At 33.8% G+C, this 23,549-nt stretch overlaps 2 protein-coding genes across 2 annotated transcripts in view; one reads left to right on the top strand and one right to left on the bottom strand.

Annotated features, from left to right (window-relative positions):
• Window positions 1–13,562, top strand: part of LOC145333325 (uncharacterized) — a 36,763-nt gene extending 23,201 nt beyond the window's left edge. Inside the window, exons 21-31 of the mRNA XM_080178447.1 lie at window positions 639–851; window positions 1,316–1,425; window positions 1,920–2,030; window positions 2,980–3,357; window positions 4,976–5,041; window positions 8,918–9,060; window positions 9,640–9,721; window positions 10,792–10,848; window positions 11,787–11,866; window positions 12,083–12,155; window positions 13,313–13,562. Coding sequence (XP_080034573.1) covers window positions 639–851; window positions 1,316–1,425; window positions 1,920–2,030; window positions 2,980–3,357; window positions 4,976–5,041; window positions 8,918–9,060; window positions 9,640–9,721; window positions 10,792–10,848; window positions 11,787–11,866; window positions 12,083–12,155; window positions 13,313–13,365 — 1,366 coding nt within the window. The 3' untranslated portion in view covers window positions 13,366–13,562. The remainder of the gene's footprint in view (window positions 1–638; window positions 852–1,315; window positions 1,426–1,919; window positions 2,031–2,979; window positions 3,358–4,975; window positions 5,042–8,917; window positions 9,061–9,639; window positions 9,722–10,791; window positions 10,849–11,786; window positions 11,867–12,082; window positions 12,156–13,312) is intronic.
• Window positions 13,563–16,107: 2,545 nt separating this feature from the next.
• LOC145334772 (uncharacterized) lies at window positions 16,108–19,248 on the bottom strand. Its single transcript, XM_080180372.1, has 6 exons — window positions 19,165–19,248; window positions 18,713–18,758; window positions 18,236–18,359; window positions 17,299–17,478; window positions 16,836–16,919; window positions 16,108–16,301 (listed from the first exon to the last, which is right to left on the bottom strand). Exons 1-6 carry the CDS (start codon window positions 19,189–19,191, stop codon window positions 16,289–16,291), a joined length of 474 nt encoding a protein of 157 aa, XP_080036498.1. The 5' UTR covers window positions 19,192–19,248; the 3' UTR covers window positions 16,108–16,288.
• Window positions 19,249–23,549: the final 4,301 nt, after the last annotated feature.

The raw sequence follows: 23,549 nt of genomic DNA, 5'->3' as shown, positions 1-23,549 counted from the left end.
CTTTCAGTCAACACCAACATGTAAAAATGTGCAACCTTAGGAAAGAGCGCAGAAGTTTACCCAGCCAACCTGTTACTTATGTTGCCATACCTAATAATATCCCTAGGAATAAACAATCATTATTTAAAGCTAATAACAGAGAAGCTGCGCTACTATGATTAATCTTTTGTTAATCAGGAATTTTGGGATGGAACAATGGATCTAAATTTATTCCTCATGCTACTCTGGACTTCTGGTTCTAGAACCTTTGCAAATTTACTTATTTTTGCCAATTGTATAGACTTTCAGAATTAGCGCACAAAATGCTCCTGAAAAATTAATCAAAAAAACAAAACAATTTTACTAAACATAATAAACACAAAGTAACTTGACAGAGTGTCTCAAAAATCAGTTATGTGACGTCATAAAAATGAGGGAGATGAGTGGAGAAGTGGGAAAGAAAACCCCTTTATAATCCCTCATTTTTATGACGTCACATGGCTGATTTGTTATACACTTTGTCCAGTTACAATACAAATCCAAACAGACAAGTTGAATAAAATCCAAAACAAAGTGAGTGAGTAATTATTAAAAAAATAATCAAATTAATTTGTTGCTTTTAAGATAAAAAAGATAATATTGTTTATTTTTCTATGAAGGCATAAATCAAGTGCTCCCGTTTATTTCTTTCCCAGCAACTTTGCACCTGCCAACAATGGGAGTGGGTGTAGCAGCAATGTGGGCGTGACCACGGGGTGTAATAATGTGGGTGCTGGGTATAGTATTGTGGGTGGGGGTAGTATGTCTGTGGATTCTAGATTTATTATTTGTCAACAACCAGTTAATCCCTACCAATCAAATAATGGACAAAGGTATGATTCCTAAGATTTTTCTAAGATCATATATTATACAAGTTGGATGTTATTTAAAATGTTCCTTAAAATCTCAAAAACGTAAGACTCATAATTCTACAACCTCCAGAGAATATTTCATAAATTTCATAAAGAATAAATTATTAAATTAGTCTTTTTTCATGTTCTATTTCAAATCACTATTTTTTTCATGAATCATAATTAATAAAGGTCTACATCCTTAAGCGCTGAATTAGACACGGCGTAGGAACAATCTGACAGTATAATTGGTGATAAAGTGTACAGATTACAGATATTTTTTTTATTTTATTATAATAAATTATCTACGGTGAGTTGATTTTCGTAGAATAGAAATTCATTTTTTTATTACCTATAGATATTTATTTTTTAATACCTACTTTTTAAAGTCCTATCTTACATGTAATATATTTTGCCTTTGGTTTTGAATTGATTTTTTTGTTAAGGAGAGCTATGTCAATGAATGGAGAGGTGTCCACGGGTCAAGTAGATTTGAAAACTGTCCACGAACACTCTAAACATTTCAACCCAACTCAACTAGATGATATTGAAAAAGGTAACGCATATAGATGTTCTTGTGTACACTTTATGAGTAGTCTCTGTATATATAAGGAATCTGAGGTGAATTTAGGGTCGCTGCATCGCTGCCTCACAAAATTGTTTTTGTGAAAAATCCTCAAAAATTAGATAAAACTTTATGTTAATAACCCTTCTATGATTTAATTTAATTTTGTATATCTTTTATGCTATTTTGGAGGATTTTTTACAAAAACAATTTTGGTGAAGCAGCGAACATATTTTTTTTAAGAATCGACCTATGAAAGGATAAAACAATGGACGATAAATTGATCTTTATGACGATACACAAAATTAACCCCTTCTTTGGATTAAAGTTATTGGTTCAAAAGTTTCTGTTACGAGCTCCAAGACTTGCAAATTGAATTAGTACCCAAAGTTGTATAACACGTTCTCTCATTATTTGCCTTAAATATTTTGGGTACTTATCCCATTAGACAAATAGCCCGGCTATCAACCAATAATTTTTTACAGAAGATATAATGGAAGAAGCTCGAGACAACCATGGTTATGTATGGACCCATCAAGATCTAATTTCTTCTTCAAGAAAACAATCCAAGGATTGGTCCAATCAAGAAATACAGGGTGCGTCATTAAATTGTCTACATTTTTTTTTAAATTTAATATTTTTTGAAATTTGATATCTTAAATATTGGATACAAAAAAAATTCTCATTAGATTATCAAACCTTAACATCATCTCATTCATATAATCTCAAAGATAGGGCAAAACTGGCTCTCGTTTCCTTTAAAACTGAATTTTTCCTCAGATTTTTACTATATCAATAATACAAATAAAAAATAAATCTTTTTTACCTGATTACTACGTCAATATAACATGAATTGGCAATTTTATGTCATAAAATAAATCCTTAACAGTAAGTAAATTGTTTAAACTATAGGTATATAACAAGTTAAATATCCCTAGAAACATTTTAATAAATAAAAACGTTCAGATTTTTCCTGTTTTTTCAGTTTTTCCTCCCAAAATACCGCAAAATCAAGGAATAAATCCTTGATATTTTTGTTATTAGGACGTTTTTAGTTGATCAGAATAGTGAAAGGTGCTTAGAAAATGTTAAGATTTGATAATATTGAGAAATTTTTAAATTTACACTACTTTTAAAAAGGATTTAAAATTATAGAATAAACGGAAAATATTGTCCAATTTGGAGATTTTTTTTGGTAATTTTGGAAGATTTTTTCAAAGAAAATTTTGGTGATAATGGTTCTATTTAGCCGATTCTTTGAATTTATTCTAAAAGTCTCTGACATGATGTTCATTTTTTTCGAATGCTAGGCCTACACCTAAAGTGCAACAACCCTGCGGTCTTACCCAGGGTAGTAACCTTACCTAACCTGACCTAAACAAAACTTTAACCCTACCCCCTCTTGTATTCAATTTTTTTAAAGAGAGAGATTTATATGCTCAACAAGGCACTTTGAGGGAATAATCAAAAAATTCTCATTATTAGAATTATCTCATTTAATTTAAGCACTTTGAAATTTAGACAACTTAAGTGTCGACTCCATAGGTACTACTTCAAGAAAGCAATCAAAAGATTGGTCTCAACAAGAAAAGATTTCCCCTTCAAGAAAACAGTCTAAAGATTGGTCAAATCAAGAAATGATTCCACCTTCAAGAAAGCAATCAAAGGATTGGTCAAATCAAGAATTGATTCCTACTTCAAGAAAGCAATCAAAGGATTGGTCAAATCAAGAATTGATTCCTACTTCAAGAAAGCAATCAAAGGATTGGTCAAATCAAGAACTGATTCCTACTTCAAGAAAACAGTCTAAAGATTGGTCAAATCAAGACATAATTCCTTCTTCCAGAAAACAATCAAGAGACCTGGGAATCAAACCTTTGTCTGAGGAATTATTTGCTTTTAAGTGCAATGCTTTAGATAATGGTAAGTATAGTTTGTTTAAGTGCTCTATGAAATTCCATATATAAATATGACAAGATGTTTATCTGTGTGTTTGTATTGAAGGATCTCGATAACTGCTAGACCGATTTGGTTCTCATTTACTGTGAAGCTTCTCATAGCTCCATGGAAGGTTTATAAATACTTTGCAAGAGGGTAACTCTAAACTCTGGGGAACTCACATAAAAAAAATCTTCCCTTCCCCTCTCCCCCCCTCCCCCCCAAGAAAGGGCATGAAATCCAGTTTAATCCAATAAATTTGTAGGAAATTATAAAGGGATTGTTAATTGAATAATAGATTTCCATAGCGTCATGTAAAGTGGAATCACAACTTGTTTTTGATGAAATATATTGAGGTTTTTTGGTGTGATTTTTATATTTAAAGATTATTGGACCCGGCCAGCTGTAGCAAGAATATGACTGCCCCTTTTTATTCTGTTTATTTTCCTTGCCCCTTGCCCCCACCTCCCTTCTCCCTTCTCCCCGTCTGCTACATTCCAAACTAACACAACGAGTGTTTATTTCCCTTCCCCCCACTTCCATTATCCCTTCTCCCTGTCTGCAATATTCAAAACATACATAACGAGTAGCGGCATTCTATGCGCAAGTCCCCAAACTCAGTCAGAAACTGCTAAATTCTTGCACATTCCCTTTAAGCCAGTCCCCAAAGTCTGAGACTCCTAAAAATTGAATATTCGTTCCATTGTCACCTCCCTTACTCCCTGGTATTTGCCTGTAGCTTATGATTGCGATAAATATACGATTGAGTTCTAATTTTGAGGATTTCACATAGGTCCCGTAGATTAAAGTCATGGGATGGTTTAAGGCTATTTTATGCTCTTCCATTCCCCTTACAATTTACGTCCTCTAGACTAATTAAAAAAAGAAATATACAAAAAAAGTTGAGCAAAAATTGAAATAATAAAATGTTAAATTTTGTCTATAAAAAAAAATGCAAAATCAGCATTATTGCTACTGTTAAATATTAAATTATTGATTGAGAATATACTTATAGATACATTATAGTTTATAAAACTTTTGTCTTTTATGTAACGCAACATTTATAACTTTTAACAAATATTTGCCCCTATCTTGTATTGGGGCAATTGTATGACAGAATAAAACCAAAATTGCAAACAAATCTATAGGTATAAGTATGTAAACTATAATGCTATCTACTTAAAAAGTTAAAACCCACTTAAATTCTTGTTTACATAGTTTTAATAATTTTAAAATATTCTAGCTATCAATCTTATGAAACTGGCAATAACCCCATAAGCCACTTTAACCATTCAGTGAAAAACAAACCAAAATAATGAAAATGACACTCTAAAGCTTAAAATCATGAAATTCAAACACGTCTGCTAGCCAAAGGGTCCTTGCTGTTTGGGGGAGATAATGATAAGGGAAAAATTGTCGTAAATTTATGTTGCTAACATGAACATCACTTAATGGTATATTTGTTCATCCAGTAAGATAAGAGTAGATGGGGTAAAGGTGGTGGGTGGGGGAGATCATTATTTTAGCCAGTTACGAGTTTAATTTTATTAGAGTACCTGATAATCTGGTGTAAGATCCAAGTCATAATAAATCCATTATTTAGATAAGCCTAAAGAAGATATAAAAGAGAAGTTACACCGCCAACCCCCAAATTATATTCATATTCAAGGTACAATTTTTATCAGGGGGTAACTATTGTCAAATAAAGACGGAGTGAGGGGACATTGTTTTTTTTAAATTATAATGATACCCAAAGTTTTAAAACCATGTTATTTTTTTTGATATCTTAAAAACTTTGGGTACTTTATTAATTTGATTGGGTAATAACAAACTATGCTTGTCCAAACTTTTTAACCAATAATTTTAATCTACAGAAGAGGTTCCTTGTTAATCATCATTCATCATCATTCATCATTGCCTTTTAGTTCTCGGCAGAACGTAGGCCATGCACAATGGTTCTCCAATCTTCCTTTTTTTGGGCACGTTTTGAGGCATTGCTGAAAGATGAAATTTTCTTTTCTTTCAGTTCACTTAAGAGTTCCCTCCTCCAGGTTGTTTTTGGTCTACCTGGTTTCCTCTTTCCTACGTGGGGGTTCCAAGTCAAGGCTTGATTGGTTATATCATCATGCCCTTTCCTTAGAGTGTGCCCCAGCCATCTCCATTTTTTCTGTTTTATTGTCAGTTTAATGTCTGACATATCACTGCGCTCTAGAAGCTCAGCATTTGTGATCTTATTTGGCCAAAAGATCTTGTGGATTCTCCTTAGACATTTATTGACATATGTCTGTAGCTTGGAGACCACTGCTGTGTTTAGGAACCAAGTTTCAGCCCCATACAGCAAAACAGAGAGAACATTTGACTTGAACAGTCTTAACTTGGTCTTTATGGAGATGTTGTTGGAATTCCAAATTTTGTTCAGGCTGGCAAAGGCTGTCCTAGATTTGTTAATTCTAGCTTTAACATCTGTTAAAGTGCCTCCAGCTTCATCAATTTTACTTCCAAGATACTCAAAACAATCTACATCCTCAAGAATTTGGTCTCCAATAGTAATTGGTTCTTGGGAATTTGCATTTAATCTGAGTATTTTGGTTTTAGGAACATTTATTTCTAGTCCAACTTTCTTGGAAGTTTCAGCTATCCTGTTAGTCCTTCTTTGCATTTGACTTCTATTGCTTGTTAACAAAGCGATATCATCAGCAAAGTCCAGATCTCCTAAATATTTGGGATTGCCAAATAGCTCCCAACGAATGCCATCATTACTTTCACAGTTCTTCATGATCCAGTCAATGGCAAGGAGGAAAAGGAAGGGAGAAAGAAGGCATCCTTGTCTGACGCCTGTAACAATCTCAAAAAAGGTTGATAGTTTACCTTTATACATTACATTTCCACCTCCTTTATGATAGATAGCTTTAATGATATTGATTATCTTTTCTGGAATGCCATAGTGTTGACAGATTTTCCAGAGAGATCTTCTGTCTAAAGAATCAAATGCTTTTTTGTAGTCAATGAAGTTTACAAAAAGCTCAGAGTTCCATTCCTTGGATTGCTCTATGATGATTCTTAGAGAGGTTATCTGATCAATAGTGGAACGGTTTGGTCTAAATCCAGCCTTATTAGGTCTTAGCTTTTCATTAACCTTCTTCTTTATTCTATTAAGAAGAATCTTACTAAGGATACGGCCAGGTACTGAAAGGAGCATTATCCCTCTGTAGTTTCCACATTGGGTCAAGTCTCCTTTTTTGGCTAGTATTGAGATATGTCCATTCTTCCAGTCCTCTGGGCATAACTCATCATTCCATATCTTTGTGATCAGAGGTAGGAATGCCTCAGCAGATGTATCTAGGTCTGCTTTTATGACCTCAGCTGGGATGTTATCAGGTCCAGCGGCCTTGTTATTTTTCAAACTTTTAATGGCCTCCTTGATTTCCAATAGATTTGGTGCTCGACAGTCAATGTCAAGTGCATCTGAGGGTGGAATCTCAGTTTCTTCCTCTGGAACTGGAAGATTCAGCAGTTCAGTGAAGTGCTCTGCCCATCTATTTAGAATATCTTCATCAGTTTTAAGGAGTGAACCATCCTTGTCCCTGATGTGTGATCCTGATTTGTGTACTTTACCTGCAATGCTCTTAGTAATCTCATAGACATCTTTCATTCTATTTTGATTAAAAGCATTTTCTGCTTGCATAGCAAGGTTTTCCAAGTGTTCTTTTTTGTCAATTCTGACACTTCTTTGGATTTCCCTGCTGAGCATTTTATACAGGTCTTTATCTTCTGGAGAGTTTCTGGAGAGTGTCTTTTGTCTTACCTCTCTTCTTTGATCCATGAGATCAATGGATCTTTGAGTGATCCACGGCTTTTGGTTAGCCTTTTTAAAACCTAATTTTTCTTGGCTAGTATCATTATAAACTTTTTTGATACCTTGCCAAATATCTTCAACTCCATCATCCTCTTGAAGAGTCAACAACTCAAATCTGTTCTTTAGAGTGAGCTTAAACTCTTGTAGCTTTTCAGAGTTTTGAAGGGTTGTTAAATTATACTTTTTCCTGGGGTTAGGCTTTGTGTCCTGCTTTTTAAATCTAAGCCGAACTTTAGAAGATAGAAGATAATGGTCTGAATTAACATCAGGTCCTCTTTCAACCCTGACATCAAGGAGAGAACCTTTAAAACGTCTAGATATACAGATGTGATCTATCTGATTAAAGGTTCTTTGATCTGGTGATCTCCAGGTGGCAGTATGAATCTTCTTGTGTTTAAAGATGGTTCCACCAATGACAAGTTTGTTTTCAGTACAAAAACTTACAAGTCTATCACCATTGTCATTTTCCTTGCCATTACTTAAGCCTAGGCCATATCTGCCCATGACTTCTTCTAAATTCTCATTATTACTCCCCACTTGAGCATTGAAATCACCTAGGAGCATGGTCAGGTCCTTTTCTTTATGACCATTCTTAAATACAGAGTCAAGCTGGTCATAAAATTCGTTTTTGACCTCTGTATCTGCTTGTTCTGTAGGAGCATATGCTACTATTATTCTCAGATTGATGTTTTTATCTGAGGATTTGAAGTAAGCCTCCATGATTCTTGGACCATGGGGTTGCCAACTGATCATGGCCTGCTCTGCTTGCTTGGTCAGCATAAGAGCCACCCCTTGGTTATGTCCTAGATCCTCATTCATATGGCCTGAGTAAAGTATTTTCAAGCCAGAATGATGTTTAAACTCTCCATTATTTGTCCACCTTGATTCGGTGATAGCCAGGATATCAACCTTGGCTTTAAGCATTTCTCGGCAAATGTTTTCTGTCTGGCCTGACTGAAACATTGTCCGAACATTCTAGGTGCAAATTTTTGCTGGTCTGCGGGAATTCAGAATCACCCGCCTGACTGGTCCTTTAGCGGTTTCCCAGCCAAACATCATATTGTTGTTTCCAACCTCTACTTCGTTCCCGAGCCCAAAGTTAAATTGGTCTTTACTTTGTGCAGATTGAACGTGAGCAGGTTTTTTCTAGGGAAGGATTGTTAGCCCCACCCAAACCCCCTGAACTGGGGGAAGTGACCAGAATTCAGTCTGGCATCTACCCTAGGACCTTTCCAGCACAGTAGGACTCTTCTGGTGTAGCTCCTAGGATCATTGATGCACGGTGCAGGATGGACGGCGTGCACGTAACTGGTCTCCCATCCCGTTAATCATCATTGGAGTTATAAATTTATTGTTCATTGTCTTTTCCCTTATACTCTATTGGATTTTATTTAAAGTTAGAAGGAAGCCCCAGGTACCAGGTTCTTCTGGTGCCAGGTATAAATGTAAACAATCCTTCTAAGGCCAAAAAAGACTTTAGTTATCTACCAATGTCACTTTGTGTTTGGAGCAAAAATGGCATACAGATTTAGTATCTTTTAGGCAACTGTAAATTATTTATCGATTTACCTGGATTTTGAAATACATATGCTATGAAATATATAAATAGTAGAAAACTAATAAGAATTAAGTAAGGCATGTAGTCTTAGCCCTGCGTGGGCCCAATGCAGCCGTTACTTGATTTTCTAGAAGCCTCGTTCTCTGTAGTGGACCAGGACCAAGACGTGGATGAGTCCTCTGGTGGCTCGGCAGCTGCTGGCGGTCATACCAGCGACGAGAGCAGCAGTGATAACACCTGGAGACCTGATATGGCGGCTAACACATGGTTTCAGGTAAAGTAACATTTGACAGGAACATAAAACTAAATAACATGTTAACTATTGATACATTTTATTATTATTTGACATGACCTAAAGTGTTTGATCATTAAGCTGAATTTCTATAGATGTTCACTTTGTTAAACCTCCAAACATATAAATAATTGTACTTCCTTGTAAAAATCCAATACTGTAAAATAAAGTAGTTGGTCAATTAGGATCCAATTGCAGATGATGAATGCAACGGAGACTACATTAGAGTATAAATAATTTTAAATCTAAAAAGAAGAGGCAAAAACATAATAGTACTAATTTTGATGTGGCTACATGACATTTAGAATCCACGCAAAGGAAGAATATAGTAAAATATATTTGTATTATTATTGAAGTGTGGTTATAATACAACAAAAATAATACGCACAAATATAATAAGTACAGTGGTGTGAAGACAATATAACAAAACATATTAGTATTAGTATGGTTATATTACAGCAAAAATAATGATTTAGGACCCAAGTACAGGGTTGTGGTGACAACATAGCAAACATATTAATATTAAAGTGTGGTTATATTACAGCAAAAATTATAATTTAGGATCCAAGTACAGGGGTTTGGAGGCCAAACAGCAGAACCTCAGCTTGGAAACCAATGCAGAGAGAGGGACTTCTTACTCTAGGTACAGATTTTTACCGAGGCTTTTTTTATTAAAAATCTTACAAAAATATTTGGATCTACTGCAGTTCATGGTAAAATATTGCTGGTAACGAATATTGCCAAAAATCTATGAATTTTAAAGGCTGCTAGCTGCCAAACGGCTTATCGTACAGATCATGCCCGCACACTGTTTTAAGTGGCATAAGAAGGCCTACAAATAATCTGGAATAGCCATTAATCAATAATGCATAATTATCTCGCAGTGCAGATAAATGCGCGAAAAAGGCCTATTTTAGGCGTTTTTTCTTTAGTGAAGCTTTCCCTGTGCATAATTGGATCTTGGCTATTCCAGATTATTTGTAGGCCTTCTTATACCGCTTAAAATGGTGTGCGGGTATGATCTGTACGTTCAGCCGTTTGACAGCTAGCAGCCTTTAAAATTCATAGATTTTTGGCAATATTCGTTACCAGCAATATTTTACCGTGAACTGCAGTAGATCCAAATATTTAATTTTATCAAAAGGTTTCGCTAATTATTGTACATTAACCCTTAACGGTCGTGTGGGGGGGGGGGGCGTTAAACGCCCCCTTCCCCCCTCCGGTTTATTCTATCTCATTTTCTATGTGTGAAAGATAAAGAGCCCAAACTGCGTGACTTTTTTTTGAATAAAACAAAGCATTTTATCATACCAAAATACTAAGATATATCAATATCAATAGAACACTAAAAAGATTCAATTACAATTTTCCTCGTATTCATTCGAATCCGGTGGATAGGAACCGGTTCTCATCCATACGAAAAAACTATGTCTAGCATCGTATTATATCCAGCTTTCTACGAATATAAAAATGTACAATCATAAGATTAAAACCAGTTTTTTTTAGCCGGTGCCTTCGGCACCTCGGGGCTAAAAAAAACTAGTTTTAATCTCATAATTGTACATTCTATATCCGCGGTAAGCCGTTTATAATACGATGCGAGAAATAACTTTTCTCTACTCTAACCATATGTAATAACATTTATTTTTTCATCAAATGTTTCATACCTCTATTTTCTTTTAAAACTATGAGTAAAGAATCTGTTTATCCCAGGAACCCCGATAGGTACTCCAAGCAGAAGCCAGTCATTTCTGGACTCAAGTGTGCCAGGTATTAGTTTTAGACAGATTTCAAAATTGATTAATTGATGGACAGACTGGAACAGAGAAAGATAGATTAAGGGAGAGAGAAAGACATCAAATTTAGAAGAATTAAAAAGTAAAGCAAGAAATAGAGAGCTTAAGGCTGTGAAAGATAGGAGCAGAGAGAAAGAGACAGGGAGAGAGATATACAGACAGCCATGAAGAACCTTATCTATGAATTTGATGTATTAACAAGGATGACAACATCCATAAAAGCGAAGCTCTGAAATGGTAGGACAAACGGACATTAACACTTGTATAATGTCAGAACTGAATAATCAGAATGCGAATGTATAAGAGCCAAAGCAAAATTGTAAGTAAAGTTGTTGAAAAACTGCTTGATACAGGATAATGATTATGGACATACTTACATTTTTATGACTTGATTATAGAGTTGCTTCGCTTATAATATTGTACTTTGTTGTCCCAGGAATCAGTATACCAAAAATCAGACCAATCGGATAATTAGGTCACATACAAATTTGTTGTTAAAAATGTAAAAAAATCAACATGTTTAAAATGAACGTACGGACATTCTGGTAATGATTATAGAGTTGCTACGCTTTCTAACTCGTACCTAACTATTACAGGAATTACCATGCAAAATTTGAAATCAATAGGACAAATCTAACATGCCTAAATTAACGAAAAAAGCTATTTTAAAAAGTAAAAAAATCAACATGTTTAAAATGGACGTATGGACATTTTGGTAATGATTATAGAGTTGCTACGCTTTCTAAATCTTACCTAACTACTAAAGGAACCACCATGCAAAATTTGAAATTGATAGGACAATTCTAACATGTCTAAATTAACGAAAAAAGCTTTCCGTGACGGACGGACGTACGGACGGACGGACCGACCCTAATTATAGAAAAGCTTCGCTTTTAAAAACCATACATTTAGGAACCCCTAACAGTGCTTTCTGTACACCTCTTCCCTCCTTTCCAACTACGCCTAATTACTTGACTCCTTCTCATAGCATGGTAAGAAATTTTTTATTAATAGTCATCCAGTGTGTTAGGTTAGGTTGAGTTGGGCTTGTTAAAGATAGATTAGTTTAGTCTAACTGCAAGATATAGGCCCTCTGCAAGGGTTTGGATGTTCTGGTAGCATTAATGTGTGAACTTAATTCAAATTAAAAAATCATTTATCTGATCATGTGATCGACTATTTCATTCCTTTTACTCTTTTTATTTTAGTATCCATCTCCACAAAGTTCATACTACAGTTGTCCATCCAGTCCGCATAATGTTACTAGTCCAGAGTCTTCAGGTAAGAAAGCATAAATAAAAGAGGACATTTTTGCATCAGCTGTAATGGTTTTACTAGTCAAGAGTCTTCAGGTAAAATATCATAAATTAAAGACAATGTTTGTACTTCAGCTGTTTATCCAGTCCTCTTGGTGTTACTAGTCCAGAGTCTTCAGGTAAAATATCATAAATATAAGATGATATTTGTACTACAGCTGTTTATCCAGTCCACATGATGTTACTAGTCCAGAGTCTTCAAGTAAAATATCATAATTTAAAGACGACATTTGTACATCAGCTGTTCATCTAGTACGCATGGTGTTACCAGTCCAGAGTCTTCAGGTAAAATATATTAATTATAAGACGACATTTTTACTACAGCTGTTCATCCATTCCACATGGTTTATAACAGCATACATGTTATGGCCATCCCGTTAGGAGAGGCGACATCTAAATAAATTCTAACCCAACTTACCCAAACTTAAACAAAGTTAATATTTTTTTGCAGAGCTGGATCTTTAATACAGTTTAATGGTGAGCCAGATTGGGGTGAGCCAACTTTCCACCATTGAAAGCACAGCATTTTATGAAATGCCGCGCTGTGATTGGCTAAAATTCGGCTCACACCGATCTGGCTCACCACTAAAATGATTTAAAGATCCCAGATTTCTGCGGATATTAAAAAAAGAAAAATATTAGATTAATACTGGAAAAAAAGTTATAATAATTCTCAATTACAAGATTATATGCAGTTTTGTGATTTTTATTTTTATGTTAATCAAAAATTGTCTGTAATACATGTTATACATTATTTTTCAGTATAGCTGAGGACCGATTTTAATCCAGCGGACTCTAATCAATTTGAAAGCTATACTGGAATAGTTATTTCTTTCATCGTATTATAAACCGCTTTCTGCGAATATAGAATGTACAATTATAAGATTAAAACCAGATTTTTAGCCCCGAGGTGCCGAAGGCACGGGCTAAAAAAACTGGTTTTAATCTTATGATTGAACATTTTTATATTCGTAGAAAGCTAGATATAATACGATGCTAGACATAGTTTTTTCGTATTGATGAGAACCGGTTCCTAACCAACGGATTCGAATGAATACGAGAAATTATGTTAAGATAATTCTCAATTGAGGAAGCTTGAATAATATTCTTCTACTGTGTTAGGTGAACAGAGCTATACACAGTCGGGACAATCAAGTATATCAACAGATGTGTAAATAAAATGAATACAAGAAATCTTGTAGAGTGAGTGAGGCAGAGAGTGTGAAAGAAAGGTGGACAATTATAGAGTTGCTACGCATCTAACAAATGAAGAGTATTTCTGTTTATGTATGTTTAAATCAAATTAACACACAAAATTTACCAAAGTAGCGCAGCAATAAAAAGATATCCATCTATTTGAAAGAAATAAAAACATTTTCCAGTGCGGCTTCGAAACCGATTAACATTTTCCAATTTTCCTCGGGGCTAAAAAAAACTGGCTTTAAACTTAACATTTTTTATTTAGCTTTCTATACTACGACTCGATAAATAACTATTATTGTAACAGATATGATATTACCAAATTAGATTTTTAATTTAACATTTATCAAAAGCCATATTGTTAATTCTATGCTATTTATAGAAATTAATAAATCTATGTAAAATTATACATAGATGACAACACACATTTAAAACGAAGCTTGACAAATATTGATTTCTGGGACGTTTAGACATAATATTACAAGCAAAACATTTCTTTAATTAAGTCTTTAAATGCAAGTAGGTCTATATTAGACTTTCTGTAGGTAATTTTGGGTATAATATACACGTTCATGCAGCATTAAATCGGAGGCGTGCAGAAGAGTAGGGAGATTATTATAACCTTATCCATAATACAAAGTAGCTTGATGTCTGTCCGTCCGTCCATCCGTCTGAAGCTTAAGATCTCAGTAACCACTGAACCGATCGGATTCTACTCTTCAGGGTATATACCTATACCTACTGGTCCTCTGGTGGGTTTAGGCTATTTCCTTGGGGGGTGGGACACCCCAAGCCCCCCAAAAACGATTTCTGAAGATTTCCTTGGTCTTTTTTTTGCTGAAGATTTCCTTAGTCCTTTTTTTGCTAAAGATTTCTCTAGTCCTTTTACGAATTTCACCTTAATTTTTTTTTATCACCTCTTGGGGCAAACCCCTAGAGGCCAAGGGGCAAAGCCGCTAGTATTAAAATAAAGGGAGGTGGATACATCCCCCACATTCCCCTGACTAAAGGATGCACCACCTAAAAAATCACACATCTTGTGTATATTCCCCAGACAAAAAAATGTTTTTTTTCAGCAATTTATATCAAAACACCATAAAGCTCACACCCCAAAGACTATAAAATTACATCCCGCTTGCTGACAGTAATTCCCTATTTAGTTTTTTTGGCGGGTGTCAATATTTCTGAGTGCTGAGTCAAAACCCTCTGCACGCCACTGCCTTTGTTAATTTTTGCTTTTCTGATCATCTAATTAGTTTTGCTTCACTTTTATGTCTGTTATCATCCTTGTTTTGTATCGGGCTGTATCAGTACCATGAATGTATGATGTGTAAATCATGTTTTTGTTAAAAGAGTTTTCCTTCCGTGGTTCTATACTTTTTGCCTTCTTTTTTTTGGCAGAAAAATTCACTTTAACTTGATGACATTTAAAACCTATGTGTATGTATATCTTGCTTTTGAGATAGGTGGTAAAATTTTAAGTCAAATAGATAATTACAATTTATTTTTTAATCTTGTTTTAAAGTTTGTCATCCTTGTTAGGTTATAAAAAATATAAGTCAAAAAAAAGAATGATTAATAATTCCTAAATTAAAACTCTTTTAAGTGTATTATGAATATGATAAAATTTGTGATTTGATGTTTCTACATACAAAAGTTTTATTTTATTAATTAGAAAGAAGTATGACATTATCAAGAGTAACCACTGAACCTATAGCCTCCTATAGGTCCTGTAAAGGTTTCTTATTATTCTAATTAGTGTATCTTAAACTCCACACCCACCCCCCCGCCCCCCCCCCTAGATAAGTCGCTCCTAGAACCGCTCTAACCAATCCCAAAAAAAATTCTTACTTTTCCTTTTTGAAACTAATAATTAAATTTATATTATACTGACTTAAAATTAAAAATCACCAAAATATAAAAAAAAAACATTACACAATGCTCATTTTAAAGAAATAGGAGTAGCTACGTTTTCTCAAATAAAAATTATATGTATAAATATATTTATATAAAATTTACATAGAAGTTAAAATGTGTATAATCTATTTATTGTTATACATGTTGTTCATTAATAAATTGTTTTCAAAAATTGTATTTCTAGTTTCATAGATACTCTACACATGTCATAATGGTTGGTGGGCTATAAGAGAAAACAATAGAGAGGTAAAGGTCCTGACTTTCAATTGGGTCTTTAAAATTCAACCAATAGTGTCATGAATATTAACACAGCCAAGTCGCCACAAAAGTGCAGATTTCAATTTGCTAGTAGACGAAAAAGGTTTACAAGAAGAAAATCCAGGTAGTTGTCTGGTTATACATCTAATCTATAGATTTATTGCTGGATTAAATAAATATAAGAAGTCTAGATGAACAATCTCTAAATAGGGTCAATATAAGTCCGTTCTGACCACATTATTGGTTTAAAAGTTAAGTTTTAAATTTTGCCTATTACATGATATAATTTTGTGAAGATCCGCCACCGTTTTCAAACTGACAGCGGCTGCCTTGTAATGATTCTGGCCCTTTTAGCCATCATAAGATTTATATGAAAACAGGACAATGAAAAAGGATAACCTTTATGGTTCAGCGAGGAGAATCCGATTTTTTTTGTGGAGTGGGGTTTATCCAACTAGCAGAAAACAATTTGCTAGCAGACAAAAAAGGTCCTTGGAAAAGGGGGGCGGGTAGTTATCTGTATTTAAAAAAATAAGAAATGGTTATGATTAATCATTTATTTTATGGATAGATAAGCATATATATTAAATAAATAGCATACATAGTTTCATAGAGTATATGGTAAATAAATCAATCAATAACATAATAACTGAGCCTCTTATAAACAAAGTATAAATTTTATTTGAAAATAATAGAATTGTAGAAGAACCTTTTTGTATCAGCTTACTTCTTGCCTCTGAAAAATTTTAACATTTTAAATTAGCTCCATTTTTAGACGAAGCCCAATCTGTCCTATTTTTTATTCCCGTGACGTCATAAAAATGAGGGATTATCTATCTCTTTGTTATGGGTTTTCTTTCCCACTTCTCCTCTCATCTCCCTCATTTTTATGACGTAACAGGAATCAAAAGTAGGACAGATTGGGTTTCGTCCATTTTTAGAATTATGCTAGGTGTGTGCTTTTCCCACAAGTTCATATTGAGTAATAAATTACCCCCCACCTCTGTACTTATTTTTAATTGAATTGAAAATAAGGGGGGTAGTTTTTTAAGCCTTACTCTGTGGAGCATACTTATGAGGTTCAATAACCCTGCGGGGCTAACCATTTAACACATTAATTGACCCAACAAAACAAAAAGTCTGCAAATAATATGTAATAGCAAGGATGAACGTAGCGCATATAAGTGCCTTATAAAGTTGATTTCGCGCGCATTTTTGCTAGAAGTGTGATCCCTATACATTAATATTTTGTTATTGGCTGTAAGTTTACCTGAGCATGGGGCTGAAGTATTTCATCTCCCAAGGTAAGACGACATTGCCAACCTTCTTACCATCCTGCTCCTCTTCTCCCTCTCTATATAATGGATATATTGTTATTTGGTTTTTACTCCAGATTTTCATATTCTCTAATAAAGTGAAACTTCAGGCTAAAATAACTCCAATTTACAAGTTACATGTCAGCAAGCTAAATTGACGACAATTTTTCCCCTTTAATAATAAAATGTATATAGCTGAATACGCGGATATGATGGCAGGGTAAAATTTACTCTCACCATAAAAAAACTCTTTTATTATTTTCTAGGTATTGTGTCTTTGAGCAATTATAAAGCATTTTACAAATACTATAATATTTAGAGAAAAATAATATGTTTTGATTGTGCGATTGATGTAATGACAAAAAAAACAAATAAACTGTGTAATAACTTTCAAATTTGTAAAAAAAAACTTTTTACCTTTTCCCTCTATAAACAGGTCTAGCCTGGAAGGGAATGGCCTCTTGAAATATCTGATTGATGTATGAATCGGCAGCTGCCGCGGTATCGGGTGACTCCCTAAGGGCTGCGACTGCGGGCTGGTCGAGGAGAGCAGCAAGGGCTTCCTCTTCCTGCTGTTCCATCTCTGGGTCAACCATCCTAACACAGCACAGCACAGTCAACAATAAAATATTTATGGTCTGCTAGTAAAAAGGTTATTGAAGTAAGGTTCATTAATGCATATATATTCGTATAAAAAAAGTTTTATTTTCAATTTTTTGGCCTGTCTAGAATTAATTATCCCGTAGCTGTCTATTGTACCCTAGCAAAATGGGGATAGATGCCATTGGCTTACCTGTTCTATTGACGTCAGGAAATATCCTAAACCCAATCTCTTTCTAGGGGTTTCTATCCCCCTTCCCTTTCTGTTTCCCTTTACTTTAACTTCAATAGAATAGCTATGCTAAAAGCTGTGATATCTCTTCAGTGTCGTGCGAACCGAAGGGGGCATTTGGTGCAATCGCCCCCCCCCCTGTCCTCCCCTAGCGACTGCCCCCCTGCCCCCCCCTAAATGTTGAAAAATGACCCGTTTTGCCCCCCCCCCCCTGGTAAACAAAAATGACCCTTTTTGCCACCTACCCTCAAAAAAGCAAAACTATCCCAGTTTCCAAAAATCAAGAAATACTCAAAAAAAATTTGCAAAACCTTTAAAATGCCCCCCCCCCCCTAGACAAAGTGCTTCGCACGCCACTGCATCTCTTCCCATTTTCCTAGGGCACTTAACACAGCTACAATAATACCTTTCCTATGCCTTCTTAGAAATTATTGCTACCAAAAACCTATATCCCCCTAAAGTGTTTGTGATATAATGTGTAATATGTGTGGTGGGGCCGTGCCTATACGAACTGGTAAGTACCTCAGTAGCTCCCCCAAGAGACGTCTGTAGGTGGCCTTGTCCCGGGCATGTAGGCCAGCCACTCCGGGCGGGGAGGCCTGCACCCCGTAGCTGGGCCGGTCCATGTCCACCTTGATTCCAGTGCCTGCCAATTAAACATTTAGCATCAAAGAATTATATTAATAATAATTGTAATAATATTAGCCTCTAAAATAGGTCAGGTAATAGCATATACCACCCTAAGACATTTATAAAGCATTCCTGAAAAGTACAACCAATTTAGACCAGCATTTTCCAAGATCTTCATGTTCAGACAAAAAATACTAACGTGAGTTATAGGTTAGGTTTTAAAAGTAGAATAATTAAGCATCATTTAGGCAGTAAATTGGAGATTGTTTTGGTGAATTAATTAAACAAATGTTTTGCTTATATCAAGTTAGCATCAATATTTTCTAGGATTTATGCTTATGATTAAGAACAAAGAATGTGTTTAATTACCTAAGTATCCAGAGCCAACATGGCAATGTACTGATGCAATGAGAACCTAAGTAAAAAATAAAATTAACAAGGATGACAACATTTATATGTAGCGAAGTAAGTAAACTGAATGCTCTTTAAAATCAGCAAACTATCTTACATAGAAGCCAAAAAAAGTGTTATATTTCCCCAAAATCACTGCAAACGTTAACGATGAGGCAAATTAAATTATAGATTAGCTTTGCTACTTCAATTTACATAAAAATATCTTAATTTTAATAGCATGATGTTTTTATATTAGTGATTATTAATCAAGGCCAGATTGTCGACAATAATATCAGACTATTAAGCTTTTATACTGAATGACGTTAATAATTACATTATATACATCTATTTATATTGAAGATTGTTTTAAACTTAAAAATTCAGAGTAGCCAATAATAACTTGTAATACAGTAAAAACAAGGACTTACAATGAAAGTAGTAGCGCAGAAGAACATTCCTTGGAGAGCTCTGTGTGGCTTCTGATTTGATGTAGGCTTATCTCACTACTTATATACTAACCAAAACTTTATAGATAGATAGATTTATATGGATTAATAATTAGAAGATTAATGGGATACTCGAAGATTTTTATTTGTAATTTTAGAACATGTAAACAAAATTAATTCGAAAATTTTGATTTTAAGCTATCCTTGGGGGGCAACAATTGTTAGAATTGACAACCTTTTTATCTTACACCCAAATATTATTTTAGATTTTTTGCTGTTGGCTATACCTGGATTAAACCTCCAATGGGCTAGTTATTAGCTAGAATCGGTGTTAAGGTGTCTATAGAAGCGTCTTGACATATCTACAAATAACTCGACACAAATAATTTTCGGAAAAATTTAATTTTCTTTTTACGATCCGTATTTTTTATGTTCATTGCGGCTATAGATATTGTCTCGCCTGTTCAACAACCTGTAAACAACTTTTTGATTTCACGACCTTTGTCAGGTAGTCCTTTGTATACAAAGTAATATGTTGCCCCTGTTTGACAAAGGCTTCCCACTACCATACTACTCATAAGTCACGTGCCAGACTTAGCATCAGAAGGTAACATTCTTATTTCTTAACATCTTCAGTATAATGCGGCGTAAAAAATGTAAATTCAATGAGTGTCCCTTAATAAGAAACAAATGAATGAAATAGGATTAATGCTGAATAAAAAGTTGTGGGGTGATTTTGATGGGGATTAGGTACACTTGAACAATACTCATTTTCGGGGTTAAATGGATAAGACAATGGATGATACATGTTCTAAAGTTAAATTAGTATTACTGTGTAAAACATTCATGTTCTCATTAAAAGGGCATCTAATAAAAACTTAAATTTCTTGTTTATGGATATTTTATAAGAATTGATTTTCCTTATTAATTTTAAATCTATTCATCCATTATTTTAAAAATCTTTTCACAATAGCTGAATTCACTGAAGGGATATTTTGTTGATAATAATTGTGGGGTATACATCAATTTATCTACCATTGCTTAATCCCGTAAAATCCCCGAAATCAATCAAAACTGCAATAATTGTATTATGTTATTTGTGCAAAAAAGCGAAAAATTAGCAATAAATAATCTTAATAATATAAGGTAGTAATTAATCTATAACATCATTCTTATTTCTCTGTATGTCTGTTTGAGTGTGTGTATGTATGTGAACCGAAGTATTTCCGTAACCACGGAACCGATATGGTTCACCTTTAAAGTAATGCCTTTCATAGATCCAAGGGAGATTTATATTCAATTTTGAAGTTGATACCCTAAACTTCCTAGTATGCAACCCCCCCCCCCCCCTCCCAACCCCAATCTGTCCTACTTTAAGAAAGACGATTCCAGTGACGTCATATACGTTTCGGGAAAGAAAAAGGGATGGGGGGAAGAAAATATCTTCAAAAGAGATGGGAGAAAAGGGAAGAGATTTTCTTTCCTCCTCCCCTAAACGTATATGACGTCACTGGAATCGTCTTTCTCAAAGTAGGACAGATTGGGGTTCGTCTTTTCTCAAGTGTTCCAAGAAAACTCTAAGGGCGTATATTTTAGAATTGTAGGTTCTTTGTAAGTATGTATATAATATGTATGTCTGCATGTTAAAAAAAAATCTTGATTACTTCAGAAACGAACGCTATTCAATTCAAAGAAAAAAGATCTAATATTGGTATTGGGCAGGTTTTTGGCTATTCAGCAGGAGTTCCGTTGTGTCAAAAGTCGACCTAAATCTTCAGGAACAATCAAATGGACAATAAATTGATGAAACGATAAGCAATTTAGCCTTTCTGTAAATTAGAATTATTCTTGGAACAGTTTGCAACCTGAATTTTTGTACAACTCAATCAATATTTTATAAGAGTAACAAAAGATTTTAAGTCAAAAACAAATTAGAAATTGTGAATCTCTAAGTATCAGTGTAATTTACAGTCTATTGTCCCCTCCCTCCCTGATTCTTAAACATTTTTTTGGTCTTTTTTGAATGCACGTAAAATTTTTCTGACCTTAAAATGATTTTGTTCCACGTAAAAGTTCTAAGAAGTATCTTCAATAAAGTTATAATCTTTTGTAAGTGCTCATATAAAGCTTATTTTATGTTCCTGTAATGTATAAAATATCACTAAACAGCGCAGAGTTGCGAACATAAACAGCATTTATTGTTTAGCTCGTTCATTTATTAGGAGGGGGGATGATGTAAATGGGGTCGATAGGGGGTATGGTTATTTTTAGCCAGCTAAGAGTTTCACTTTATTATAATACATTATAATCTGGTGTAAGATCCAAGTAATAAATCTATTCCTGTATATAACTTAATATTACTCATTGCTACTAAATAACTTGTCGGAAAGTAAAGACACCTCCCTAAAAAGCACGTGGACAAGAATATGAATCACTTTTATTTGAATTGTTCTTAGAATTGTTCTTTTTTATTAATTTTTAGATACATAGCATCTCTGAAAGTATCCGCTTCCCTCACTGACTCACTCCTTCCCTAAGAAGTGTTTTATACCTCTATTAGAACATATTAGTGTATAATTATATGTTGGGTATACATTAAGATATATAAGTTGGAAAGAATTTTAATGTTAGAGGGAGTTTTGAAATCTGCATCAAATTTTAAGGATTTTTTATAAAATTCGTTTTTTGTATAATTCTTTATCTAAAAGCGGAAATACAATTTAAGTTAATTAATTTTGAAATCTGTGATTGGTGGATTGAAAATTATCTGCGCTATGATTGGAGAAGCTTAAGTGTCGCACATCATTCAACCAATTAGAGCGCAGGTAGTTTCAAATCCACCTAACGTATTGGTCAAAATTTATGAACTTAAATTGTAATTCCGCTTTTAGATAAAGAAATATACAAAAAACGAATTTTATAAAAAAAAAATCCTTAAAATTTGATGCAGATTTCAAATCTCCCTCTAACATTAAAATTCCTTCCAACTTATATATCCTAGTATACATGTTACAGCTTATTTATTTCTCAATGTTTCCTTTTATTAATGACATAATAAGGAAATTTATTCAATTCTGTTAAACTTATTTTTTTTATAAAATTTCACTACTAATAGTTTTTTATTCCCTATATCTTTTCGATAGCTTAGTTTGTGTGTTTTTTTAATATTTAGTTTTATTGAAATTTTAAGAGTGATTTTAATGGATTTTTTGCTATCATATTTGTGATTCTTTTTCTCGCAAAGCTATTCTATACCTTACTTGTGTGTCCTTTCGTGAGTCGGTAAGTCCATGTGAAATGTGCATTTGATGATTAATATTTATGCTATTTTTCTTACTAATGCGCATCATTAAACACTAATATACTAAAAATGTTTGTCTGTTGGAAATGCTCTAATAACTTTTGAAATTCAAAATAGAATATTTTTTATGTGAGATAGACAAATTGTATTTTATTTAAGAGCACACAATGTATTTATGTTGTCATCCTTGTTTTTAGAAAATGTGCTTATGACATATGCCCACCTAATCATCTATACATTGTTTTGTCCATCTGTCTGTTATTTGGGATGCTAGATTGATTCCTAGATTTTCAAGTTTTCGTGATTTTCTCGGTTCTTATTCAGGATTAACGGCTGAAATTATCAGGGATTGAATATGCTCATGTTCTACATATTTTCATTAAGTTTCATTAAGATTTGTTTATTAATTGCGGTGCTAGATCAATTCCTACATTTTTAAGTTTTCATGATTATAAGGTTGCGTGATTTTAAAGGTTTGATGATTTCCCTATTTTACCAAGATTAATGTTTATTGTATGACACTGCTTTATAGTAATTTTACATGATATCTATTCATAATTTTTGAGCTTCGCTACTTATGGATGTAGTAATCGTTGTTTTTATTAAATGTCGCAAGAATTTTGTCTTTTCTAAAATAATTAAATTACTAGTGTCGAGTCCTAGTCAATTAGATTTGATACGTGAACTAAATCTTTTTTGAAAAAAGAATAACAAGGTCCATAGATTACAAGTAACAAGATTCGTTTAAATTTATATTTTTTAGCAGACCGACTGACCAAGAAAATCATATACTAGATGCTCCTTTTAAAGAAAATTTTCATAAAAGAATATACCGTCTGTTTATTTATATTAACTGTTACTTTAAAGTCAAGGTGTTATTAATTAAACATAATTTTTCGTCTGCTAGCAAATTACTTTTTTTGTAGCGATCCGGCTGTGTTTATATTTCCGACTCTATTGGCTGATTTTAAGAGAGCCAATTGAAAGTCGGAACAAATTCCTCAACCCGCGGGCAAAGTTACATATAGCTCATGCATCCTCTATTATTTTACTTCAATATCCCATA

This window comes from Acartia tonsa, chromosome 12, assembly GCF_053477335.1.
Source record: "Acartia tonsa isolate MP-2025a chromosome 12, ASM5347733v1, whole genome shotgun sequence".
Taxonomy (NCBI): Eukaryota; Metazoa; Arthropoda; class Copepoda; order Calanoida; family Acartiidae; genus Acartia; species Acartia tonsa.
The sequence above is the reverse complement of the archived record's forward strand: the minus strand, read 5'-3'. Positions and strand labels throughout refer to the sequence as shown.

What these genes read in the sequence shown, in the direction of transcription:
- LOC145334772 (XM_080180372.1), bottom strand. Translation starts at nt 19,191, where the DNA reads ATGTTCTTCTGCGCTACTACTTTCATT. An exon ending in CTCTTGGGGGAGCTACTGAG is followed by an intron (nt 17,479 to 18,235) that starts GTACTTACCAGT and finishes GTGCTGTGTTAG; the next exon opens with GATGGTTGACCCAGAGATGG. An exon ending in CCTGTTTATAGAGGGAAAAG is followed by an intron (nt 16,920 to 17,298) that starts GTAAAAAGTTTT and finishes TCCATTATATAG; the next exon opens with AGAGGGAGAAGAGGAGCAGG.